This window comes from Balaenoptera acutorostrata, chromosome 4 (genome assembly GCF_949987535.1).
Source record: "Balaenoptera acutorostrata chromosome 4, mBalAcu1.1, whole genome shotgun sequence".
Taxonomy (NCBI): Eukaryota; Metazoa; Chordata; class Mammalia; order Artiodactyla; family Balaenopteridae; genus Balaenoptera; species Balaenoptera acutorostrata.
The window spans coordinates 132768011-132787292 of record NC_080067.1 but is presented as its reverse complement, the minus strand read 5'-3'; the positions used below and the strand labels follow the sequence as shown (position 1 = coordinate 132787292).

At 38.9% G+C, this 19282-nt stretch overlaps 1 protein-coding gene across 7 annotated transcripts in view; it reads right to left on the bottom strand.

The window, feature by feature from the left end:
* JAM2 (junctional adhesion molecule 2) overlaps window positions 1-19282 on the bottom strand; it is a 67131-nt gene that overhangs the window by 25710 nt on the left and 22139 nt on the right. For all 7 annotated transcript variants that reach the window (XR_009008241.1, XR_009008242.1, XR_009008240.1 and 4 more), the window contains exon 2: window positions 1689-1754. Coding sequence is in view for 3 of the 7 variants with exons in the window: in XM_057545954.1 (XP_057401937.1) it covers window positions 1689-1754 (66 nt within the window). In the remaining 4 variants the exon portion in view is untranslated. The remainder of the gene's footprint in view (window positions 1-1688; window positions 1755-19282) is intronic.

Below are 19282 nucleotides of genomic sequence, written 5' to 3'. Positions count from 1 at the left end.
AAATAAGACTAACATTTGATTGCAATAAACATAGAAGGATTTTCTATTTCCTATCTGTAGAAGGATTTATTTTAAAAATAAAACATACATTTTAAAGTGATATAAAAATGGTACAGGGTTTTAGTTTAGAGTGTTGGAAATGCTTTGAAATTAGATAGAGGTGGTGGTCACACAACATTGTGGATATAATAAATGACACTTAATCGTTCACTTTAACATCATGAATTTTATGTTATGTGAATTTCACCTTAATACATTTTTTTAAAGTAATGTAAGACTAAAGAATACACTTTTGGCATCCTAATTCAGATATCATGGCGTAGGGCCTGGGGAGGCAGAGATGAATATCCACGGTATCCAGTTGGACCCAACAGTAAGATCCTCCAGAAAAGTAAAAAGTGAGAGAAATTAACTTTGTTTCCTTTGTCCCACATGGATACACTGATCCCTTTTCCTCTCACTGTGCTCACTCATTGGCTTTTCCAGCCTCCTTTTGGGCATCTCACCCAGCCCTGTTTGTCTTCCCTATAAGTACTCCATAGTCCCAAATTACTACCAATCATTAATTTCTTTTTCCCACCTCTCCCCATTTAAAACTACGTCATGATAAAGAGTGTTTTATTAGGTTAATCATGTAAAATATTAGGACTTCAAAGAACCTGAATAACCTAAATAATTATTTAAGTGAATGACTGATTCACTCATTCTTATTATAGCATATTATTATTTAACAAGCACATATAACTTACTATATGCCAGGCATGTCTGTAAGCACCGGTTAAATACTAGATCATTTAATTCTTCTCACGCCAGGCCCCTTTTTAAAATCTTTTTCTCTTTACTCCAAACCTATCTCTCTCCAACTGCAGGAAACTAAGACATGCCTAAAGAAAAGGGATCAGACATTTGAAATCAGTTTCTTAAATGTTTATGGTCTAAAGAAGCATCACATTTAAGAAACAGTAATTTTTCAGGTTGCCCAGTATTATTAATGTGTTCTAGGTAAAAACCCTTCAGAGAAGTAGTAGATAGTCAACGTTTGAAGTAAATTTATAAAGGCTCATAATTCTTTTTGGTTATTAGATCCTTAAAAAATTTTTTTAATTGTGATAAAATATACATAACTTAAAATTTACCTGCTTAATGATTTTTACTGTACAGTTCAATAGTGTTAAATATATTCACATTGTTGTGCAAGCAATCTCCAGAACTTTTTCGTCTTGCAAAATTGAAACTTTATACCTGTTAAATACCAACTCCTCCCTTATAAATATTTTAAGAGGCTAAAATAAGTAGCAAAATGATACCCCAACAATAGACTATATTAACGTTATCTTAAATACATAGAGTGGGGTTTGCAGTGTTAATTCCCATCTACCAAATTTAGCTGACTGGAAACTTTGCAAGATCTCCTTCTCCCAGTTTTACAAATTAGATTTGCTTTGTTGCAGATACTTTATGTAATGAGACATTCTTTGTACATCAGGTCTCTTGTGGAATGTCCAAAATTTCTACTGAGGAGGTGGAGAAACAGTTCTCAAGGGGGAAACAGCAGTGAGCAGCATTTCAGCAGAGGAGTTAGCGTGAAGTGAGACAGAGGTTCCTGACAAATAGAAAGGCACTAACGTGTGTCATCTCTGTGAGTTATTTCAACAATACAGACCATGAAAATCAGTAAGGTACTCTACCTTGATACTCTATTGCTGTGACTACTTGATGATCTTTTGAGGCAGAGAATCCATAGGCCTTATGATCTGAAAGATTAAAACAGATAGGATAATTAAAATAGTGCAAAAGGCCATTTTCAAATGTTTGAATGGGATGCCATATTAAAGAAAACTAGCCTGAAGTTTGGTGACAGTTTCACACAATTCATAACACATAAGTTTTAAAGTATCAAAATAGGAAAAGCTAAGGCAAACTATATGTTTTTTCCATTTTCCATATTGTGGTTTTGCCCTTCAAGCATTTCCCAAAGCAGAACTCATGCATCTATTTGCACCCCTCCCCACTGCTGCCCCCGCAGACAACACACTCTCACAAGCTCAACTGCTAAACAAGAGTTTATGTCCTTAACTCAGCCTAATGTGCGATCCAGTACTGTCACAGGTATTGCCCCCTGCAAATAAAAGCTAATTATTTTTAGTGCTTTATGTAAGGACATAAATTGCTTTATGAACTTATCCCTGACTATACCTATATCATATAGAAATGAGTCATTCAACGTATTTACTATGAAATGTACATAGTACATACATAGTTTGTACATGATATATACATAGTACATATGTACATAGTATATACATAATATATAATGATTATAAACTTTGTATAATAAAGTTCTGATAAAAAATGCAGGGGCTTCCCTGGTGGCGCTGTGGTTGAGAATCTGCCTGCCAATGCAGGGGACACGGGTTCGAGCCCTGGTCTGGGAAGATCCCACATGCCGCGGAGCAACTGGGCCCGTGAGCCACAATTACTGAGCCTGCGCGTCTGGAGCCTGTGCTCCGCAACGAGAGAGGCCGCGATAGTGAGCGGCCCGCGCACCGCGATGAAGAGTGGCCCCCGCTTGCCACAACTAGAGAAAGCCCTTGCACAGAAACGAAGACCCAACACAGCCATAAATAAAATAAAAATAAATAAAATTTTAAAAAAAATGCAAAAAGAACACCTTTGTTATCCCCCTAAACAGTTCCATGATTTTCCAATCCTGGAAAAATCACTGATCTATAGGACTGAAATCCCTAATGGGATCTGATATGATGATGATGATGATGATGATGATGATGATGATTTTTTTTTTAAAGGAATTCCTTTATTTAATTAATTAATTTATTTATTTATTTTTGGCTGTGTTGGGTCTTCGTTTCTTTGCGAGGGCTTTCTCTAGTTGCGGCAAGCGGGGGCCACTCTTCATCGCGGTGCGCGGGCCTCTCACTATCGCGGCCTCTCTTGTTGCGGAGCACAGGCTCCAGACGCGCAGGCTCAGTAGTTGTGGCTCACGGGCCTAGTTGCTCCGCAGCACGTGGGATCTTCCCAGACCGGGTCTCGAACCCGTGTCCCCTGCATTGGCAGGCAGATTCTCAACCACTGCGCCACCAGGGAAGCCCGATGATGATGATTGATGGTGACGATATTATCAGTTTCCCCACCTGATGAAATCCACATTTTTTTCAGGTGGGGAAACTGAGGCACAGAGAGGGTAAGAAACTTGGCCAAGGTTATATTAGTAGTAAGTGGTGGATCTGGGATTTTAACTTACCTAAATTATACCCAAAGCCCACAGTGTTTATTACTCTTCTATACTGGGCCTCACATCATGTTCCTTCCAAGCTGAACTATGAGGATGGACTGCAGATTAACAAAGATGCCGGGTGGAAAAGTCCACTGGTCTAATGAAGTTGGCATAGGTTGAGAAATTGGTGGTAATAAGCAAGGCAAGGACTGGCTCAGAAGAATAACAGGAAGATGGAAGCTAAGAGGCTATGACTGGAGAAGTAGGGCACTAAGGTAACCTCAGAGGAAAGCTCTAGATAAAGCTTTCTCAATGTTGACACTACTGACATTTGAGACTAGATCATTCTTTGTTGTGGGAGGCTGTCCTGTGCATTGTAGGATGCTTTGCAGTATCACTTGCTTCTACCCACCAGATGCCAGTGGCATCCCTACCCCCCTACCCCAAGTCATGACAACCAAAAATGTTCCTAGATATTGCCAAATGTCCCCTGAGTGTAGGATGGGGAAGTCCTACCTGGTTGAGAACCACTGCTCTAGACTTACAGCTAGGCTGGTTTGACAACCCAGGAATAGACTTAAGGAGGGCAAGGAACCATGAGTTCAAGGATTTTGAAACTTCCTATAAGATCAGAATTTCTTAACTATGAAATAATTTATTACACTTTTGTGAAGGAGAGAAAAATCCTTCATATGACATGGCATCTTGTCTTTCAATCATTCATCTGTAAGTACACTGACATGTAAATGAATCTTCCACTGTGCCAGATTTGATCACTCCTGAAGAATACATGCTATTCTGGATAATTTTTTTTTTCCTTTCTCTCTTCTCTTGGAAGCCTGGACAGCAAATCTAATTGTGAAATTAAAAATCTCAAAAAACTATAAACCTCAAATGTCTAGCTCAACTGTTCAACATTGTTTAACTATTCAGGTTCTACGTATCTCTAAATTGCAAACATCTTCACTAAGGAAACTGGCAAATGTATGTGAAGAATGTAGGCCTGAACTGATCCTTTTTACTGATCCTTGTAAATATACTTGTATACAGCAGTAACCCACTTGGCTCAGTCTTAGAGAGGTATTGGAGCCACCAAAGAGTAATTTCAAAATAACTCTTTTGCTTGCATATTTCAAAAACCATGAAGGGGTCCAAGAAATCTTTTAAAATACTCTATTTTCCCTTTTCCATGTACTTTTGTCACATGCTAGAATATGTCCCATAGTCCTCTGAACTGCTCCCCCCCAGCCCCTCATGCCTTTCTTTTCCAGCTTCTCCTCTCCTGCCTCAACTTTATTTTGTAGAGTCCAGAAGGAGGGTTTGGATTTTCAGACAGCAGAGAAAGGGAAGAGACTAAGCTGGCCAAGCCAGAATCCTCTTAAGTGAGCTGGAGAAAAGTTAGGGTCTCATGGGTCCTTGTGCATTACACCTACGTTTAAATGACATGATCGTTGAATGTTTTTGCCTGTGATTCTGATTCTAAACCATTATTCTGTGAAACTTTCGAAGTACACTTTGAAAGAGTCTCTTTTCTCCTTTAGAAATGTGTAAATTAGTGTGCTCAGAGAAGTTCCAATTATGACTGGCGTTTCTCGTGACTTTTGAACTATTTTAGTATACTTTTTAGACAAAACAATGAAGATTCATATTCCCTAGAAACCAGTTGAGGGGACAATGTTGGCAAAATAGGAAAAGATAATCTTTGTTCCCTTCACATCACATCTTTGAACTTTTCAAACACCACACTGCCTACTGAGAATGTTTATTTTCTTTAGGAGTCTTGGGCCTACTTTCATTTGAGGCAAACATTAGTCCAATCTGAGACTGTAAGATTTAGGATCAGATTGAATCATCTTTTCCTTTTCCTTTTTTTAAAAAAAATAAATAATTAATTAATTTTTGGCTGCGTTGGGTCTTTGTTGCTGCGTGCGGGCTTTCTCTAGTTGTGGCGAGTGGGGTCTACTCTTCGTTGTGGTGCACAGGCTTCTCATTGCGGTGTCCTCTCTTGTTGCAGTTGCAGAGCATGGGCTCTAGGCACGCAGGCTTCAGTAGTTGTGGCACACGGGCTCAGTAGTTGTGGTGCACGGGCTTAGCTGCTCCGTGGCATGTGGGATCTTCCTGGACCAGGGATCAAACCCATGTGCCCTGCATTAGCAGGCAGACTCTTAACCACTGCGCCACCAGGGAAGTCCCTCTTCCCTTTTCTCAGTTCCACTTTTCTACTTGCTAAAACTTCCTTTGAGGATTATTTCTTCAATTTTCAAAAATCACTTTTAAAGTTCTATGGAAAATAACAGCTGTTAACTTCAGGAATTTTATTAATTCCCTCATAACTTTTGTATGTATATATTTGAATAGAAAAAAAAATGTGTCTCAGACAAGGAAAAAGAAAGGATTGGTTGAATTGCAAAAACTATGAAGGCAAACAAATTATAACGGGGCTTAGTACTATTAAATTAATGAATAGATAGCATTTCTTGGTAGGCTGAATATTTCCTTCAATGATTTTAAGCATCTTCTCCTAGCTGTCTTGCTTCCTCTAATTCTATTTACTTCAAGGTTTGCCTTTAATTAAGTAAAAATATTTTTTAAAGTGTAGTCACTTACGTTGAACTTATTTAAACAGAAAGCTCTAAATCTTAAAAAAAAAATAAGATTTCTACTGTTTTCCAGCCTAAGTCTTCGAATTCAGTTTTATTTTTCTAACTTGAACCCAATAACTCTATTTATGAAAGCAAAATGTTTTGTATCAATATTTCACTAGCAGATGTTAGGAATAGGATCTGTTGGCCGTATTCTTTTTTTTTTTTAATATATTTATTTATTTATTTAATTTATTTATTTTTGGCTGTGTTGGGTCTTTGTTGCTGCACGTGGGTTTTCTCTAGTTGCGGCGAGCGGGGGCTACTCTTCGTTGCTGTGTGCGGGCTTCTCACTGCGGTGGCTTCTCTTGTTGCAGAGCACAGGCTCTAGGCGCTTGGGCTTCAGTAGTTGTGGCACACGGGCTCAGTTGCTCCGTGGCATGCGGGATCTTCCCAGACCAGGGCTCGACCTGTGTCCCCTGCACTGGCAGGCTGCTGGCTGCTTTCTTGAACTGATTTTTTTTCTTCACTTTTCTTGAGTAAGTTAAGTAGAAAAATAAACAAAAACTTGTCATGTAGGGCCACTGGTTAAGGTCAAAAATTGTTTTAAACCTAGCTACAAAACGTCTTTCATAGTTATGGATGTGTGCCAAAATCACTGGCAGAAGTTCATAAAATGAGATTAAGAGATGATTATTTCCATAACTTCTAAATCCCCAAGTCAAGTAATTCCTAGTCAAATAAAACCTTTGTGATTCTTTTCTCCCCCCACTGTAAGAATGAAAGTTCTTATATGTCTATCACCCATCTAAAATAATTTGGTTTGACTAAGAGTAAATATGTATTCACACTATCACAGCTTAAAAATTTACTATAAAAGTGTTATTTAAGTGAACACTTTTCATTGAAAACATGATTAGGAAAAACTGAGATGTTACAGAGGTTTTCTGTTTGTTTTAAAAGTACATTATAGAGGACTCCCCTGGTGGCACAGTGGTTAAGAATCCGCCTGCCAATGCAGGGGACACGGGTTCGAGCCCTGGTCCGGGAAGATCCCATGTGCCGTGGAGCAACTAAGCCCGTGCGCCACAACTACTGAGCCTGTGCTCTAGAGCCCGTGAGCCACAATTACTGAGCCTGCGTGCCATAACTATCGAAGCCTGTGTGCCTAGAGCCTGTGCTCCACAAGAGAAGCCACCACAATGAGAAGCCCGTGCACCACAACAAAGAGTAGTCCCTGCTCGCCACAACTAGAGAAAGTCCGCGTGCAGCAACGAAGACCCAACGCAGCCAAAAATAAATAAGGACTAATAACTAATAAGGACCTACTGTATAGCACAGGGAACTCTACTCAATACTCTGTAATGACCTATATGGGAAAAGAATCTAAAAAAGAGTGTATATACGTATATGTGTAACTGATTCACTTTGCTGTACGCCTGAAACTAACACAGTATTGTAAATCAACTATACCCCAATAAAAAATTCTTTTAAAAAAGTACGTTAGAGAGAATACCGTGCATAAAAGCAAGTCATAAAAACTGTGAGTATAAATTATTTCATAAGTTTTCAAAAATAAAAATAGCCATGTGTTTTCTTTTTTAAAATTTATTTATATTATTTATTTTTGGCTGCATTGCGTCTTTGTTGCTGCGTGCGGGCTTTCTCTAGTTGCGGCGAGCGGGGGCTACTCTTCGTCGCGGTGCGCGGGCTTCTCATTGCAGTGGCTTCTCTTGTTGTGGAACATGGGCTCTAGGCGTGCGGGCTTCAGTAGTTGGGGCACGCAGCCTCAGCAATTGTGGCTCTCGGGCTCAGTAGTTGTGGCTCGCGGGCTCTAGAGCGCAGGCTCAGTAGTTGTGGCACAAGGGCTTAGTTGCTCTGCAGCATGTGGGATCTTCCTGGACCAGGGCTTAACTCATGTCCCCTGCATTGGCAGGTGGATTCTTAACCACTGCGCCACCAGGGAAGCCCTTAGTCATGTGGTTTAATCACTTATATACAATTATTAGAGTAACAAATATTTAAAAAATCCATAGGGCTAGCAGTAACAATAATACCATCCAGTATTTATTACAGATAAACATTTATATGGATAGAAAGTAACCCAATGAGGTAGGAATTAGGATATATTAGATAATATACTCATCTCTCTCACTATCTGTCATTCAACCATAATAGGTCATAGAAGGGGAGGGAGAGGAGAGGGCGGAGGAGGGAGAGGAAAGGAGTAAGGGAAAGGGAGAGAGAGACAGACACACAGACGGACACGTTCTTCTAGTCTCGGGCCATTCTGGCCCTTCTTCTTAATGAGACATTGGCATCCTATGTTCAGAGAAAGGAGAGCCACACAAAAGCACAAGGAGGAATAGAAGATGTGTTTGACCTTGGAGCTACCCATGGCTGATGTCCTGGTGAGTTAGTGATGACCTAAAGAATTTAAGTGTGATTTTGACAATGAATAAATTTTCCCCTTAAGAACCTAGCATCTAACAAAGACGTGACTCCACTCTGTTAATATCCTTATTTGACAGATGTGACAATTGAGAGAGGTTAAGTACCTTGCTCAAGGCCACAACACTAGAAAGCAGGGAAGCCAAGATGTGCATCTACCTACAGAGAGTTTAGTCTGGCTCCACAGACCTCCTCCCACCCCACCCCCTCATCCCCCATTCTCAGATCTGTGCAAAGCATTGGGAGAAATCAGTATCAGACAATGTTACTCTCAGGCACTCTGCAGACAACTTCACATCCACTATCAATCTTTAGGGTTGTAAAAATATTATTCAGGGAGTTTATAACAAATTGCCATTTTAACAGAGAAAGTGTTAACGGACAGATGTTTATGGTGAATGAATTAATTTGAACAAACTTTGTATATTTGTTATATACTGCACAAAAGTTTTATGCTCCCTCCTTTTTCTGATTTTTTGATCATTTGAATACAAGAAGGACAAATGATGCTTTGGAACTAAGTATAAGTTGTTTTCATAAAACTATATGCGTTAGTAAATTTAGGGAAACTGTCACAGTTTTCCGTTACCCAAACAACTGGACGATTAAATTTTTCATGTGATATTCGCAATGAAGTAAATAAATTAACTTCTTACAGTAAAATAAATTCTCAAAAATTTCAAAGAAATGTTCTTCAAGCACATCTTCAAATGTTTAATGGTGGCCAACAGCATCAGAAAGCCATCAGTAGCTAAATTTCTCACCAGATACTCACCACTAGGACATGAAAGAAGCCCTCTGAGCATTCTGAGATCTTTCTTTGACACTCCCCAAGTGACAGCCTCAGCCAAACACAATTTGTTCACCAGTGGCATTGACTATAGATTTTAGATAGACAACAACAGTCAACTCAAATCCAGCAGACTCTCAGACAAGATGAGGAAATGCCATCTTCCAACACTGATGCTAATAGGAATCACATACTCAATGTAAGGCATGGATATTAACCATTCTATGTCCTAATTCGTTCTCCCTAAGATTAGGGTGCCAGAAAACAATGGCCTTAACACTCTGTTAGTGTAAAATAAAAAATCATTACTAAAGATGTCAAGTATCAAAATAGACAATGGCCAAGATACTAAAATGGGAGATAAACCTGAGTGTCTCTCTTCACTAATTGATTTGTGGTCGGGGTTGTGTCTCAGGAACATCCTTAAAATACAGATGGTACATCAGGCTTTGAGAACTTGATACTTTAAGATTATTCATTGCCCTTTAATCTAAAATTACAGTTGCTAATTCTTAAACTTCAATATAGTTTTTCAAGATTAAAAGTCCAGAACCACCACCAGCATTCGATAGTTACATTTCTCAGCAGCAATAAACATACTAATATAATTGTCAAATAAACAATTTTTGAGAAGACGTATGTTAGTCACTTCTTCAGAATTTTGATCAGTTCTGAGCAAAAGATCTAAAACCAATCTTCTGAATCTGGATTCTGAACTCTGGTTCTGAATTTCTACGATATGCAGATCTGCACAGAAAGTCCTAACAACTGACAACACAGATTATTCAGTGGCTGTTTGGGCCAGGGGACAATGAAATGGTTATTCTACAGTCATTTGATATTTATAAATCCACTTAAGCAACATATGTGAGAAGATAGCTCTTTACCATCTGTTAAGCTCTCTCTATCCCCTACTCTATATAGATGTTTGTTTTAAACTTTCTTTCCACTTCAAGAGTTTTATTTCTCCACCTTACTGACTGAATTTCAGGAATCAATAGCAACCGTTAAATGCAGCAAAAGTTATGTTTTGAAAGCATGAACATGCAGCTATGAATACAAATTGTGTTTTACAGAGACTAGCATAAAGAGTATCAAAAAGATCTCTAATATCACCAGTCCGTTAAATTTATAATCTGCAAATGAAGTTATCTTTGTATTTCTCAAATGAAGATAGGGCACAGCTAATGTTTTCGATCTTTTTCTGAATTAGAAGATTTATAGAATACAATGAATAGACACATAACAGGAGACAGACTGACTGAGTTTAATAAGGCTTAAGCTTTGGGGCCCTCCCTTGCCTGGACACCTCCTAAGGGCCTGGGGGTGAAGTGAAGAGGGCCTAGTAATTTGTGCATATTTTGTAAAATTTGCAAGGATAAGATTTTTTTGTATAATTTTTCTTAGTGAGAACTCTAATAATCCATCCCAGCACACAGTTATGGACTGCTCCTTATTAATGAGTTTATTTAGCTTTCTAAATTTGACCACCCACAGTAAAGTGGTCTCCAGGGTCCACTGTCTGATAGTTCAACCTTTAAAATAGTAAGATTTTTAAAAAAATTTTTTTAAAAATTAACTTATTTTATTTTATTTATTTTATTTTTGGCTGTGTTGGGTCTTTTGTTGCTGTGCACGGGCTTTTCTCTAGTTGAGGTGAGCAGGGGTTACTCTTCATTGTGGTGCGCGGGTTTCTCATTGCAGTGGCTTCTCTTGTTGCGGAGCATGGGCTCTAGGCGCGTGGGCTTCAGTAGTTGTGGCACGTGGGCTCAGTAGTTGTGTCTCGTGGGCTCTAGAGCACAGGCTCAGTAGTTGTGGTGCATGGGCTTAGTTGCTCCGCAGCATGTGGGATCTTCCCGGACCGGGGCTCGAACCTGTGTCCCCTGCATTGGCAGGCGGATTCTTAACCACTGTGCCACCAGGGAAGTCCCTAAAATACTAAGATTTTATATGACCAAGTAAATTGTATTCTCTTTCTCAAATTTCAATTCTTAAAATATGAGAGTTGAATAAATTTTAGTTTTTAACTCTCCTGCCGGATGATGATTCATAAAAGCTTTAGCCCTTAAGTTTCATACATGTGTTATTAATTAAATTCTATTACCATAAATGCTTCCAGAAGAGATCTGAAAACTAAGGGAAAGCTTCCCAGTTTATTGTTGCTTCATGTTTCCCTTGATTAATCTTCAGGAAGCCAAAGGAACAAGAACCATTTATTTTGAAGCAGAACATGGAAACAATGGCTTGGCGTTGCTTAACTGTCATATTTTACTACTGTCAGGCAAGATTGCTCAGGGTTAGTTACCCTGATTTCTAGGGTGCTCAAATCCAAGAACTATAATTTCCCCTTCCTTTTATTAAAGACAGTTCTCTGACTCATTCTTTTATTTCAAAACTGGTCCTACACATCCAACTGTGAGCTAACACCAGAATGCATTTTTTAGGGCCAGTCAACTAGGCCAATTGAAAGAAATGATTTAATGAACATCTGTGTTATGGACTGAATGTTTGTGTCTCCCCAAAATTAATATGTTGAAATCCTAACCCCCAATGTGATGGTATTAGGAGGTAGGGTTTGGGGGAGGTGATTAGGTGTTGAGGATGCCGCGCCCTCATGAATGGGATTAGTGTCCTTATAAAAGGGACCCCAGAGAGCCCTCTCTCTCTCTCCACCATGTGAGGATACGAGGAGTTGGCAGTCTGTGTTGTTAATAAAATCCAAAAAGGGCTTCCCTGGTGGCGCAGTGGTTGAGAATCTGCCTGCCAATGCAGGGGACACGGGTTCGAGCCCTGGTCTGGGAAGATCCCACATGCCACGGAGCAACTGGGCCCGTGAGCCACAATTACTGAGCCTGCGCGTCTGGAGCCTGTGCTCCGCAACAAGAGAGGCCGAGATGGTGAGAGGCCTGCGCACCACGGTGAAGAGTGGTCCCCACTTGCCGCAACTAGAGAAAGCCCTCGCACAGAAACGAGGACTCAACACAGTCATAAATAAATAAATAAATAAATAAAAAGAAAGTGAATTTCTTAAAAAAAATAAAAAAATAAAAAATAAAATCCAAAAAGTCGAAACAAACCAAATGTCCATCAACTGATGAATGGATACATAAAATGAGGTCTAGCCATACAATGGCATATTATTTGGCAATGAAAAGGAATGAAGTACAGATAACATGATACAACACAGATAAACTTTGAAAATATTATAAGTGAAAGAAGCCAGTCACAAAGGCCATATATTATGACTCCACTTTTATGAAATTTCCAGCGTAGGCAAATCCACAGAGACAGAAAACAGTACGTAGTTGCCAAGGGCTGGGGAGAGTGACTGTTACAGGTATGGGGTTTCTTTTGGGGGTAATGAATATCTTTTGGAATTGGATAGTGGTGACAGTTGCACAAATCTGTGAATATGTTAAAATAAAACACTGAATTATCTACTTTAAAAGGGTGAATTGTATGGTATGTGAATTATATCTCAATAAAGCTGTTTAAAAAACAAAACAAAACAAACAAACAAAAAAGTATCAGTCTGCAACAAGGAAGCAAGCTCTCACAGACACTGCATCTTCAAACACATTGATCTTGGACTTCTAGCCTCCAGACCCATGAGAAATAAATGTTTGTTGCTACCCAGTCTGTGGTATTTTTGTGATAGCAGCTCAACATAACTAAGACAATCTGCATGCATTCAAATCAGCAGGGCCTACAGAGCTACATCCTGGAATGGTCGTAAAATGAGTAGTAGAGATCCAATTTTTGACGCTTATTCAGATCAAGTACTAAAAAGGTGGACAAAGGTATTCGTGTCCAAATATGGCAGGCAAAAGTCTAATTGCTGGGACTTCCCTGGTGGTGCAGTGGTTAAAGAATCTGCCTGCCAATTCAGGGGACACAGGTTCGAGCCCTGGTCCGAGAAGATCCCACATGCCGCGGAGCAACTAAGCCTGTGCGCCATAACTACTGAACCTGCACTCTAGAGCCTGCGAGCCACAACTACTGAGCCCGAGAGCCACAATTACTGAGGCTGCGTGCCACAACTACTGAAGCCCGCACTCCTGGAGCCCGTGCTCTGCAACAAGAGAAGCCACCTCAATGAGAAGCCCGCGCACCGCAATGAAGAGTAACCCCCGCTCTCCGCAACTAGAGAAAGCCCGCGTGCAGCAATGAAGACCCAACACAACCAAAAATAAATTAAAAAACAAAAGTCTAATTGCCATAACATAATTCAAGCGAAATGGCTTTGACATCCTGTACAGCATGAGGAAGACTGAATTTGTGGCAGAATCAGCGAGATATTTTGAATTATGTAGAGTCAGTCTCAGCATTTCAAGTTTCTGATGAGGCGATATTAGAACTGACTTCTCACCCATGGGGATAAAGAGCTAAATAGTATTGTACCACCAACACCACCACCTTCCACAGGTTGGCTTTTTGACTGAATATCATCCAAAGGCAAACAAAAAGCAACATTAAAGTCCAGATGGGTGCAGAAAGGGTAGTCTGATAGAAATGTGACCTAAGTCTTTATTCCAGATGAAAACAGAATCATTCTTGGTCTTCAGGAAGTCAGAACTGACAGAGAGGAAATGAGATCTATCTAGGTTTGAAACCCTGTTCTATGAATGATTAGTCACTTCGCCTTGGGCAAGCTACAGCCTCAATCTTCTAAACTTTAGTTTCCACTTAGGTAAAATGAAGCTACCAATGCCTTCCTTATAGGTTGTAAAGATTAAATTAAAGTACGTAATTGCTTAGCCTCGATCCTGGCAAGGGTCCAATCTCTACAAACATTTGTTTCTCCTCTCCCTCTCCTCACTCTACATTGTTTTTTATCCAATGTGTTGATGCAAATTTAGTGTCTCATAAATGACTCCATAGTAATCATGTATTAGGATGGACTATAAAAATATAGAATGCATTTTTAGAGTTATTACTTTTTCTTCCTTTTTTAAATTAATTAATTAATTAGGCTGTGCAGCTTGCCTTGTGGGATCTCAGTTCCCCCACCAGGGATTGAACCCAGGCCATGGCAGTGAAAGCGTCAAATCCTAACCACTAGACTACCAAGGAACTCCTATTTTTCTTCCTTTTTAAAATGACTAGCTTGACTTCTTCATTACAGTGGCTGCCTAGAGAAGGGAAGACCTAGGTTTCAATTCTTGCTTTGACATATTTGGGACAGTTATAGCCTCTTTGGATTGTGTTTTGTCATTTGTAAAACATGATTTATGATGAAACCTTCCCTAACTACCTTAATCTCACACAATTCATCATACCCTTCTCCTTTACATGCTTTTTGCACTTAACGTCCAGGACAACACACTTGTCTAGGTTTCCTTCTCATGGATCTTATGATGGGACATCTCCTCTTCTCTGTCTGTGCTTCCTTCCTTAATGATGTGATCCAAACTCAGGGCATTAAACACTCCCAGATATTAACAACTCCCAAATACATAGCTCCAGTCTAGGTGTCTCTGCTGAACTCTGGACTCAGATCCAAACGCCTATTCAACCTTGAAGGTTTAACAGACATTTCAAATACTACGTCCAAACCTCATCTTTATTTCTGAACCTGCTCCACTTTCCCCACCTCAGATGATTATTCTGGTTGCTCTGGCCAAAAGTCTTGCAGTTATCTTTAACGATTCCACTTCCCAAAGCCCATGCCATATCCAGTTCATCAGCAAACCCTATTAGCTCTACCTTCAAAATGCATCCAGAAACTGTCCATTCTCACTAATTCCACTGCTACCACCTGATCTGAGCACCACTGTCTCTTGCCTGGATCACTGCAATAAATTCCTGACTGGTCTCCTACTCTATCCTGCTCCTGCAGAATTTAATCTCAACACATACACTAAGGTGATCCTTTAAAATGCTAAATCAGATCGTGGCACCCTGGATTAGTTCTTTATTTCACCAGAGTAAGGGTAAAAGTCCTTCATTGGCCGAGATGGCTCTATACAATTTGGCCTCATTGCCTTTCAGACCTTCTTTCCTTAACTCTTCCCTCCCTCTGCTCCAGGAACAATGGCCTTCTTCTTCTTCCTCAAAACAGGCCAGGCTCTGTCTATTTCCTCTTCCTGAAAGCCTCTTCCTTCAGATGTCTACAAAGTCCTTCACTTCAAGTTTATTCTCAAAAGATACCTCCTTGATGAAGTCTACTCTGATGACCCTGTTTAATATCACAATCTCACCTGCACCTGACCTTTTCCCTTTCAAACTCCTGTTTCCCTTAATCCTGCTTTGATTTCTCTTTTTTCCATTGAACCTGTCATTCTAACATAGTATATAATGTACTTATGTATTGAGGGCAGGGGCCTTTATTTCTTTATCAATAGCCCAAGGGCTAAGAATAATGCATGATGTGTAGTAGATACTCAATAAATATTTGCCAAATGAATGGAAATGAATTTAATTATGGAGAAAATGAAAATGGAATATAAAGAGCTATGCTTAATTTTTTAAATTAAGGGATGAGACGCACAAGATTAAACAATAAAAAATTTTGAAGCAGCCAATTTGAAACTAAAAACACTTAGTTTATCACAGCATCACTGTGGAGAATCAATTTTCATATTATGCTGCAACGAAAAATTAAACATATTTGATGCTAAAAATGATGAGTCGACTCCTAAAATATCTTTCTGAGTAGTTACCTTAAATGTGATTTTAAATGCCATAAATCACCATTCTTGTTTTAAAAACATCTTTGTCACCTAAAAGTAAAAATAAATTTAATAAAAAATTCTAATTTTAATAACCACAAAGGTGAGAAGTTTTATCTTTTAAAACAAAATTATTTGCTTTTTAAAAGTTTTGATGTATGATTTAAAATAGCATTGTGATGGTTAATTTTGTGTTCACTTGGCTGGGCCACATTGCCCAGATATGCGGTCAAACATTTTTCTGGATGTTTCCATGAGGCTGTTTTTGGATGAGATTAACATTTAAATTGGTAGACTTTGAGTGAAGCAGATTGCCCTCCATAGTGTAGGTGGGTCTCATCTAATCAGTAGATGTTCTGAATAGAACAAAAGACTGAGCTCCCTCAAGCAAGAAGGAATTATGCCAGCAGACACCCTTGGAACTTGAACTGCAGCGTTGGCTCTTCCTTGGTCTCCAGCCTGCTGGCCCACTCTGCAGATTTTGGACTTGCCTGCCTTTTTAATCGCATGAGACAATTCCTTAAAATAAATCTATATATCTATATATTTATATCTATATACACGCACATATCCTATTGGTTCTGTTTCTCTGGAGAATTCTGACTAATACAAGCATCATAAGGAATTACAGTAATAAATTAATTTTGGAGTGTCTAATTTAATACAAGTGTTCTTTGTATCTTAGGAGTTCCTTCTGGAGGTTCAGCAATACACTGTAATTTTAAGAAATGTTCCATAATCATTTATGTTCTGAGAAAGCTCATCTAGAATAAACTTACAAAGTCAATCACTCCTCTTTAAACTTTAACAAACACCCTTCTCAGAGCCATGTCTATATCTCCAAGAACATGTTTAATTTAATCTTCCTTATTATTTTCACATAAGTCTTCACTTGGAGGGGAGGTGTGGGCATTAAAATTCTCCATTAAAATTCTTTCCAATCTTCAAGGTCCCTCTTAAGTCTCACCACCTCTAGGAAGTTCTCCTGTGAAAGCTCTGAATGCCATTTTGACTACCCATGGAACTTTCCTTTCCAATCTACTTTGATAAAATTAAATAGCATTTTATGATTTGGCTCATTTGGTGGCTTTTGTGACACCATTTCCCTCCTGGTTCTTTTTTCTGATGCTCCTTTTCTGTCTCCCATCCCTCAGATTGGCCATTGACTTTGAGCATTTCATAGAAGAAGAAGGTTCCATGGTCATAAAGATTTGACAAACATTGGGTTAGCAAGTTAAACAAAGTTATCTATTGTAGGACTTTACAGAGCTCTTAATATGCTAAGGAGTATTGTGACTTTCCAAGAGGGGGATATGATTTATAGTAGAATAAGAGAGAAAAAGTCTAAGAGAAAAGTATGTAGAAGATTGAGAAGAGGTAATCAGAGAAGTAAGAGAAACCAGGAAAGAATGATGTCATGGAAATCAAAGATGGGCAGACCTGCAAAAAGGGAGTATCAACAATGTCTGAAGTCCCAGAGGTCAAGTAAGGTTTTGATGAAAGTAAGCTGTGAATTTAGGAACTAGTAAGTTACTGGTGATACAATGATAGCAATTTCAATGGCGTGGGAAGGGCAGTTTGACGCAGGTTGAATGGTCAGTAAAAAATGGAGAAAATAAATATAGAGCATCAATTCAAGATGTTTGACTATAGAATCATGGTGGATCTTTTTCCCTCTCAAAATTGCGAGACTTGAACACGTCTATAGCCTGTGATAAAAGAGTTAATAATGAAGATAAGTTGAAGATATATGAGATAGGGAATAAATGCTGAAGAAAAGGATCCAATGAGACTAGAAGAATAGCATCATGAGCACAAGTAAGGAATTAGCTTTCGACAGGAGACACTCCACTTCCTTTGATTCAGGAGGGAAACAGCCAAGAATGAATACAGATGTGGACAAGTTCGCAATTCATCTGCCGCCCTCCTACACGAGTTAAGATTCTGAGAACACAATCTGATCATATTTAGCTTCCTTCAGAGGCTTCCCCTTTGCCTTCAGGATGAATTCCAAATTCCTTCAAATGGCCTTTCAGAACTAGCTCCTGTCTTTCAATCTCCCCCTCAATCACTGCCCCGCTCCATATCCTATGTTCAAGTCACCCACCATGGGTCTCCCACTCACGCGGGTTCTTTTCACTCCAAAAGCCTTTGCAGTCTCAAAGGCTCTCTGCCTCAAATCCCCGCTCCCCAACACTCTCCTGAGAAATGCTGAACTTCTCTGTATAATTCAACACCCCGCTGAAATATCAGGAAAGGTAAAGGCTTCACCAGCCCCTTCTGTCCTTCTATACATACTCATCCATTCTCCTATCTGACACAGCACTTTTTACGAGCCCTTATTTGTTTGCTTTTACAAACTGTCTCTTACATATCTGATTCTTCCATTGGGTAGTGCTGGCACATGGTGATATTAGGAACTGTACCTATATTGCGCTAAACACACAAAAGGAGATAATTAAATGTCTGTTGTAAACAAGACTGAACATGTTTTGTCTTCAAATCAGATGTATTATAAATTCTTTTACAGTATTTTATATGTAGTATAAACTATATACCTAATGTAAAACATATTTTAAATATACTATAAACTATATATATATATTTTTTTAAATTAATTAATTAATTAATTTATTTTTGGCTGCTTTGTTTGGGTCTTCATTGCTGAGCGCGGGCTTTCTCTAGTTGCGGTGAGCAGGGGCTATTCTTCGTTGTGGTGTACGGGCTTCTCATTCTGGTGGCTTCTCTTGTTGAGGAGCATGGGCTCTAGGCGTGTGGGCTTCAGTAGTTGTGGCACGTAGGCTTCAGTTGTTGTGGCTTCCAGGCTCTAGAGCGCAGGCTCAGTAGTTGTGGCGCACAGGCTTAGTTGCTCTGCAGCATGTGGGATCTTCCCAGACCAGGGCTTGAACCTGTGTTCCTTGCATTGGCAGGCGGATTCTTAACCACTGCGCCACCAGGGAAGTCCCTAAACTATATATATTTTTAATCTAGCACAATACCTGACATACTAGACCAATGAATAAAACTAGCTGAATTAAAATAAAGTATTAAGCTTTAGTTATATTTTAACATTTCTTTGATTGTATTAAAGGTTTATAGCCTCTTTGTACAAAAATCTAAAATATTGACACTGCATAACACTAAACTAGAAATACCTTCACTACATATAAAAGGAAAAAACTACTTTAGCATATTTTAGTGAAATGTGCATATATGCACACATGGTTTTCCTGCAGTGCATTCTGTAGTGTCATTATTTTTAACATTATTCTCCCATTTCACTTTTTTTTCTCATGTCAGCTAAAAATGGACCTTGGAAAGGGAAAAGTTGGTTCCCTAAAAATAGAATATATAATAAATTTCCTACCTTCAACTGCCACTAACTGAAGAATTTAGTGCAATGATGAAATACATGTAATTTACATTTATTTATTTTTAACTCACTGGTTCTCAGCATTATCAGAATCTCTTTTCATAATAAATTTTTGATGCCTCTTTTATTATCCTGAAACAAAATTTATAGATAATTAACATTATATATTTATATTATATA